This window comes from Emiliania huxleyi (assembly GCF_000372725.1).
Source record: "Emiliania huxleyi CCMP1516 unplaced genomic scaffold EMIHUscaffold_900, whole genome shotgun sequence".
In the NCBI taxonomy this organism is placed as follows: Eukaryota; Haptophyta; order Isochrysidales; family Noelaerhabdaceae; genus Emiliania; species Emiliania huxleyi.
The window spans coordinates 6,804-14,597 of record NW_005195299.1 but is presented as its reverse complement, the minus strand read 5'-3'; the positions used below and the strand labels follow the sequence as shown (position 1 = coordinate 14,597).

General features: G+C 65.6%; 3 protein-coding genes across 3 annotated transcripts; 1 reads left to right on the top strand and 2 right to left on the bottom strand.

Annotated features, from left to right (window-relative positions):
- Positions 1 to 374: 374 nt before the first annotated feature.
- Positions 375 to 2,254, bottom strand: EMIHUDRAFT_121489 (hypothetical protein; the record flags this gene model as incomplete). Its single annotated transcript, XM_005757462.1, has 2 exons — positions 375 to 655; positions 1,762 to 2,254. 2 exons carry the CDS (start codon positions 2,252 to 2,254, stop codon positions 375 to 377), a joined length of 774 nt encoding a protein of 257 aa, XP_005757519.1.
- An 819-nt stretch (positions 2,255 to 3,073) lies between these two features.
- On the top strand, positions 3,074 to 5,621 carry EMIHUDRAFT_471253 (hypothetical protein; the record flags this gene model as incomplete). The annotated part of the gene is made up of 5 exons (XM_005757461.1): positions 3,074 to 3,215; positions 3,316 to 3,409; positions 3,603 to 3,749; positions 3,931 to 4,902; positions 4,977 to 5,621. The coding sequence occupies exons 1-5, from the start codon at positions 3,109 to 3,111 to the stop codon at positions 5,619 to 5,621; spliced, it is 1,965 nt and encodes a 654-aa protein (XP_005757518.1). The 5' UTR covers positions 3,074 to 3,108.
- Positions 5,622 to 6,308: 687 nt separating this feature from the next.
- On the bottom strand, positions 6,309 to 7,007 carry EMIHUDRAFT_121487 (hypothetical protein; the record flags this gene model as incomplete). Its single annotated transcript, XM_005757460.1, has 2 exons — positions 6,309 to 6,613; positions 6,965 to 7,007. The coding sequence occupies 2 exons, from the start codon at positions 7,005 to 7,007 to the stop codon at positions 6,309 to 6,311; spliced, it is 348 nt and encodes a 115-aa protein (XP_005757517.1).
- Positions 7,008 to 7,794: the final 787 nt, after the last annotated feature.

Sequence of the window (7,794 nt, the reverse complement as noted above, 5' to 3'; positions counted from 1 at the left end):
CCAGTGGCAGGAGAGCATGATCTGGGCAGGGTCTGAGCACGGCCTTATCTTTGAGTATGAGGAGATCGGACCGGGCGAGTTTCCCGAAGCCTTGGTCTTCAGATCCAGCACGGGCCGTAGGCCAGGCCTGGGCAAAGAAACTAGTACCTCAACCGGCTTCCCTGAGCGTCACAGCTCGGTGATCGCGCCGGCCGGACACCACTGTGACGTCCGTTCCGGGCATTTGAACGCGACCTTCGGGGGCAAAGACATGGGCTCTATGGCTCAGACTGGACTCCTCTTGATCCCTTCTGATGCCCTAGGCCACACCTGGGCCTTACCTGGGGTCCTAGGGGCCGGGCAGGGTTTGCCCCCCCCAACTGGCCCGGAGAACCTTAAGGTTGATTTGGCCGGGTCAGATTGTTCTGGACGACGTACGTGACGCCGGCGTCCGTCATCATTTCCCCCCGCTTGGCCAGGTAGAGAGCGGAGGCGCCGACGACAGCCGCGGCGACGAGCGAGGCCGACGGCGCCGGAATGTCGGGGATGTTTCCAAAGGATGACGAGGAGCCGGACGAGAAGTTGCGCCGGCCGCCGCGATAGCCGCCACCGCCGAATGATGGCGTACCGGTCGAGAGGGCGCCAGCGCCGGCCCGAGTGGTCCGGCCGGAGGAGCCTGGCGAGGTAGCGGCCCGGGTGGTCGAAAAATTGCGTGGCGCCGACGTAGTGGCGCGGCGAACCACGCCCGAACTCGTCCCCCCTGGGCGTCTTTCGGAAAACGACCGCTTCGACCACGTGGCGTCGGGAAATGACCGGTTTGGGGGGGATAAGGCTGATCCCCCCTGGGCGTCTTTCGGAAAACGACCGCTTCGACCACGTGGCGTCGGGAAATGACCGGTCAAGTGACCGGTCCAATATGAAATGACCGGTCCCAACGAGGGGCCGGAATCCGAGGTAGATGCGAGTCGCGACGCCAGCGGAAGTAGCCGCGCGGCCGCGGGCAAAACAGCACGGCCCGCGGGTGCGAGGGTGGGAAGGATCGAGAGAGTCGACATTGCCATCTCGGTGCTATGGCCGCGCCGCGTGCGTGGACGCGCGGCTTTTAGGCTGTATCCATGTTTCCTCGCGCACCCCGTCTCGTTTCCTTTCCGTGTTTCTCCACAGCACCCTCTCGTTTCCCATCTAGTTTCCAAACTCCGTGGAAATCGTCAAATTTTGGACTCTGAGCCGAGTCTGAGGCTGGTTTGGGCCCAAAATCAGCCAAATTTTAGGCCAAATGGGCAAAATGCCGAGAATTTTGCGGAGAACCCGTGTATACCTGCGCCGCGGCTCGCATGTCCAAGGATTGTCACAGGAGGACGAGCGCACCTCCGCTCCACCAGCAATGCGCCGCCCGAAGCCACGCAGGCTTTCCAAGGATGACATAGTTGCCGGCGTGCGCGGCATCATGGGCTTGGCGCTTGGCGGGGGCGCGCGGGCGCGCCCCCAGGCTCCGCACACAGCAGCCAGCACGAGATGACTGTCGCGTGTCGGACGACGGACGGCGTTCCAAGACATGCGCTCGAGCACATGCGCTTTTGGCCGGTGGCCCTTTTGGACAAAAAAACCTAGCCGTCGCGGCTAGGACCGCGCATGCAGGCGCGCACGGTGACACGTGGCGTGACGTGGCGTACACCGAGTGAGAGAAGTAGAGTGATGAGGTTGCACGTGGAAGCGCATCTCACGTCTCGTCCTTGGCGCTTCTCTGCGCTGTCCTCCGTTTCGCCCTTTCCCCTCTCGGACGGCTGCCTCCGGAGGCCTCTGCCGGCGCTTTGCCCACCTCCCACCCGTCAGCGAGCGCGTCGCTGCCGTCCCACGCGTCGACCGCCCTCGCCCACTCCAGCACAGCAGCCTCGTTCGGCGGGCCTGCGTACTCCAGCACACGCTTGCCAGGCGGAGCGTTGCGGAAGAAGGCCTTCAGCATCGGCCGGCCCGCTTCGACGCCCTTGGCAAAGCCGCCGCCCGTGTCGGTCGCATCAGGCTCGAGGCTCAGGCGGGCAAACTCGAGCCCGGGCACTCGCTCGGCCACGGACGCCAGCGTCGGCGAGAAGCTCTCGGCGCGATGGCAGCCTCTAGTGTGGAGCAGGAGCACCACCTTCTCGTTCTTCATCACGAGCTCTTTCGTGGCCGCCATGTCAATCGCCGCGAGGCTCGAGGGCTGAGACGTGTGCGGCTCATCGCCGAGCGTGGTCGCGGCGGCGAGCGATAGCACGATCCTCTGTAGGCGGCGAGCCATTCGCTTCTATAGGGGCACTCAGGGTGCGGTGTGTGGTCGAGACCGGCGTGCGGCGGGCACGCTTTATCGCGCAGAGCTTGTCGCTATGCCAAGCTGCCTGGGTGAAGAATTCGAGGTCCGAGCGCCTCTCACAGCAGAGCTGGCTCGGACTGGGTGGAAGAAATCGGCCTTACACGTGGCGAGGAAGTGTGCATCACTATTGCTCTCTAGAAAAGAATATTTCCTGACAGCATCAACACACACACACACACACACACACACACACACACACACACACACACACACACACACACACACACACACACACACACACACACACACACACACACACACACACACAAGAGAGAATCGGCTACGGGACCGGCCCCAGCTTCGGCTGAGGGCTGACAAGCTGCCGAGCCCAAATCACTGTGAGAGTCGTGATTTCTTGTTGGTTAATAAAAATCTCTCTCTCTCTCTCTCTCTCTCTCTCTCACACACACACGCACGCACGCACGCACGCACGCACGCACGCACGCACGCACGCACGCACGCACGCACGCACGCACGCACGCACCGGCACGCACGCGGCACGCGGCACACGGAAGATGCTAGGGCACGGGCGCGACGGGAAAGCCTCCATCCAGTATTGAGAAAGAATAAATCCAGTATTGATTTAGTCAGGTATACGAGCCTGACACCGGGGACCAGGCAGCGGTGCCGAGGTTTCTTGGCTGTTGGCGGGGGGGGCCTGACACCAGGCAGCGGTGCCGAGGTTTCGGCCTGTTGGGGGGGGGGGGGGGGCGTTGCTCACATCTCTCCGGCTCGAACGGGGCGGGAAGCAGCGCGCCAACGACATCTCAGCGACATCCGACATGTCGATGCTCACCCCCAACGCTTGCATCGACATGTGCTACGGCGAGAAGCCGACGCGACCGGTGGTTCAGCTCGTGGACGTGCGGCTGCAGGGCAAGAACAACAAGTGCGCCGGCACCGCCTCTCACTCAACCCGAGCGCCACCACTGCGCCGGCGGCGCAAAGGACCCGCACCTCCGACTCACACGTGCCCCGCTCGTGCGCAGGGGCGTGATGTCGGACGGTGAGACCACGTTCTTCGCCGTCTTCAACTCCGCCGTCGCCAAGATGTTTCGCTCCGAGAGCAACCCTGACGGCCAGGCGCGGCTCTCACCTGCCGGCCGCACTCGTAATACATGTCACCTCCCACCCACCCCGCCGACGTCCTCGCCGCGAGCCGCCACCCGCTGCCGCGCACGCATCGCCATCCCACTGCCCGCTGCCTGGCTCCACGCGCCGCTCCCGCCACCGCCAGCCTCGCCTCACTGGGCCGGCCGCTCCCTGCCGCCCGAAGGTCGAGCTCTACTCTGCCGTGCGGCTCACCGACTACACGATCTCGACGATCTCTGCCGAGACGCGCGTCGCCATCGTGATGGGCATGGAGATGAACGAGAGCCAGCCCGAGGGCAAGATCGGCGATCCCGTCTCGGCCAAGGACAAGGCAAGATCGACTCGCCCACCCGCGCCCACCCGCCTCCCTGCACACCGCCTCCCTCCCTCTCCTCTTCGCTCTCCGCTGCCTCTCCGCTGCCTGCCACCTCCTCCACCCCCCCCCCCCTCCCCCTCCCCTCCCCCTCCTCCCCCTCCCCACTCCGCTCGCCCCCCTCGCCCCCCCCCTGCAGGGCAAGCCCGAGCCGGCAGAGCTCCCGGCCGCGACGCCGTCCAAGGGCCCTTCGCCCGGCGGCCACTCCAACACCACGCCGGAGTCGTCGCAGCAGAGCCGCGTTGCCCCCGCCGGCTTCGCGCCCAAGCCGGCGGCGCGCGCGAGCGAGCCCGCGGCGCCCGGCCGGCCGACCCCGATCGAGGCGCTCAACCCCTACTCTCGCACGTGGACCGTCCGCGCAAAGGTGACGGAGAACGGCGAGCTGCGCTCAATCACGACCAAGGCGGGCGAGACGATGTCCGTGTGGGAGATGGTCATCGCGGACGAGTCGGGCGAGATCAAGTGCACCGCGTGGCGCGCGGACGCGGAGCGCTTCGCGCGCATCGCCGAGCTGGGGAGCACCTACCTCGTCTCGCGCGGCCAGATCAAGATTGCAAACAAGCGGTACTCGTCGACGGCAAACAACTACGAGATCACGCTCGGAGCCGACTCGGCGATGGTCAAGCAGGACGTCGAGCTCAAGACCTTCACGCCGACGTACCACTTCGACTTCACGCCGATCGCCGACCTCTCCGCCAAGCCCGCCAACTCGACCGTCGACGTGATTGGCTCTGTGACTGAGGTTGGGCCGGTGCAGAACATCGTCTCCAAGGCGGGCAGGGAGCTCGTCAAGCGCGTCATCAACCTGAGCGACGACTCGAACGCGGCCATCGAGGTGACGCTGTGGGGGAAGAGCGCCGAGACCTTCGCCGAGGACGCCGCCGCCACCGCCGCGGTCGTCGCTTTCAAGGGGCTCGTCGTGTCCGAGTGGAACACGCGCTCGCTCGGCGCCGTCCGCTCGACAAAGATCCAGATGGACCCCGACCTGCCGCAGGCGAAGCGGGTCAAGGCGTGGGCCGACACGGGCGCCGCCTCGGCAGCCACGTCGCTCTCCATCAACACCAGCGGCGGCGGCAGCGGCGGCGGCGGCGCCTCGATGGCGGACGATCTGGTAGCTCCGCCGCTCGCGCCGTGACCGCCCCCCTCGCCCGCCCGCTCACCTCCTGCCCCGCCTCGGCTCCTCAGGCGGAGCTCCTCGGCTTGCCGCCGTCCAAGATCCCGGAGAAGGGTGCGTACGCCACCGTGGGTGGCTACATCTCGCGGATTCTCACCTCGAAGGGCGGCGGCGGCGGCGGGCCCGCCGAGGAGAGGCCGATCTGGTACCCGGCGTGCCCGAAGTGCAACAAGAAGGCGATCGGCGAGTACGGCGCCGGCTGGAGCTGCGAGTCGTGCGGCTGGTCGGGCGACGCGTGCACGCACCGGTACATCGTCGCCGTGCAGCTGATTGACGCGTCCGGCACGTCCTACGCCACCGCCTACCAGGAGCAGGCCATCGCCATCTTCGGCAAGACCGCAGACGAGCTCAAGGCGATCAAGGACGCGGACCAGAGCGCGTTCGAGGCGGAGTGCAGCTCGGTGCTCTTCAAGCGGCGCACCTTCCGCCTCAGGGCAAAGATCGAGACGTACCAGGGCGTCGACCGCACAAAAGTGGGCGTCGTCAACTCGACGCCCACAACGCCGATCACCGAGGGGAAGCGCATGCTCGCCGACATCATGAAGTACGACCTGCCAGAGCCGCCCGCCCCCGAGCCGTCAGCTACGCCCGACGAGCCCATGCCGCAAGCGGCCGCCGACGGCGAGGCTGCGGAGCCGGCCGCCGTAGAGGCTTGATGCCGCCGACAGGCCGGCTCAGCACACTTATTAGCTGCCGCAGGGAGGACTGCGGCAGGGGCGTGAGCGTGAGAACCCTCACACCCCGCGCTCTCGCGTTGCGTACTGTACTCTGTTGGCGGCGTGTCCGTGCGCGCGACACATCGCATTTTCGCCCGGTCTTAACATGCATGCAGATATGTGTAATTCAAGTATGAAGTTCGTACCCTCACTTCCGCTCTCGACAGTCGAGGGGGAAAACTGCCGTGCAGGCCAGGCACCAGGCATGGGATGGCCGCAGGAGAGCGGGGGGGAGAGACTGCGATGTGCGATCGCTCGGATCTGCGCGCAGCCCCAGCCGCCAGGGCCCAGGCGCCACGCCGCCAGCCGGCGCGTGGCGGGGAGTCCCATGTGCTCCCATCACTTCCGTCTTGTGACCGCGAGGAAAATTCGTTTTGCGCGGCCGGATAAGGGTCCTGCTCGCGGCCGCTGCTTTGATGTTCAACACTTCACGCCCCCCGCGCCCCGGCCCCCCCCGACTCGTATTTACTGAGTCGTGTGAGTCTGGCTCTTGACTTCGCCACCGCCCGACACCGTACGTACGACTCATTCTCCCTGGCAGCTTGCTTATTCGTGCTTGGGGTGTCACTCCAACTCCCAAGACCAAGGCGCAAGCTGGTGCGCTCCTCCTCCTCTTCTTATCGACCCTTAGTCAACCTTGCTCGCTCTGACGCTCGCACGGCTCATGGCGATGATCGATGCGACGCCGCGGGCGGATGCCTCGCTCTCGACGCCTGCCCTCGCCTGCGCCTCGCGTGCGGCTTCGGCCCAGTCGACCCTGCTCACTGCCCACGCCAAGACGACCACCTTGAAGACTTCGCCGGCCAGGTCGGACCACCAAAAGCCAGGCAGTCCCCACCCCCATTGGATGGGCATGAGGTAGGCCAGCGGGATGAAGATTGCCCACGACGCGATGTTGTTCGCGATCAAGTTGATGTTCGCCTCCCGCGGACCTGATGGTTTGCGGCGGCGGGCCTGTCAGAAGGCAATGACACGGCGATCGGCACGCACTCACAAAAGGGAACCGAAGCATTCAGTGACGACCTGATCCTACGACCAGTAGGAAGGTGTCCTTCCATCGTGTGCACGCTTCTGGCGCAATGCGCGTCGCCTCGGATTGGCTGCTGGCACTCTCGAGGCTATGCCTACACAGCCTCGCGCGCATGGGCAGTCAGGAGGGACCACGCACCTTCACAGGACAGCGCCGGTGCCTCTCTCTTGGACTGGCAAACTTGGTGGTCTCGTGTCACCAATGTGGGACCAGTGCGGCATCGCGCCATCGACAGCTCTGAACTGCGCCTCACCACTGACCGGGAAGGCCGCCAAGTGGGCCAGCACAGGTCGCATATTGTGGCAGCAGTCAGCAGTGCATGTCTGATAGCTAGAGCTGCAGCGTCAGGGTCGCAGGGTCGGATCGTGTCAAGCCTCTCGCCCGGCCAGCCGCGTGCAGACGTCGGCCTGTCTGCTGTCTGGAGTGATCTGTCGGCGGTCAGAACGACCGATCAGGTTAGAGTTATCTGATGGTTGGAGGGTCTATCTGTATGTACTCCTCGAGATCTCTCCGAATCTGCCCTCTACTTAACCGTACTTAATCGGGAAGTCGGTGCTCATAGTACATAGAGACTCATAGAGCCGGGGCCCCGTTTCCGCACTGCGGCGCGGCGCACGGTGCCTCCGGGGGCCCCCGCGCCGGCCCAGAGGCAGGCGTGTGAGGAACAAGAGCCCCGGGCCCCCCGCGTTTCCGTTTGCTGCGGGGGTGAGTCGCGCAGGCCGCCAGCCGGGGCGGGCGGGGCATCGTTGGTGCATCGTACGGCCGTAGGGAGACGTAAGAGGAAGAGAGAGCGCTCATGAATCGTAACGCACTTGCTACCCTACCAAACTCGGTCCCGAATCCAGTCCTCTCCTCAACGCGATCATGGCGTCCGGTGCCGGCAAGCGCGCCCGCACCGCCGGTGGAGACGGCGAGGAGGACGAGGAGCCCGTGCCGGTCGCGGATGGCTTCGAGGCTCCCATCTTTTTTGGCGCGCGCGTCGGCCAGGTCGCCACGCTGACGCTCGAGGGCGAGGACGGCCCTCTGGCATCGCTCGGGTCGGTTGGCGTAGCGAGCGACCACGCGGGCGCCTGGTACGTCGCG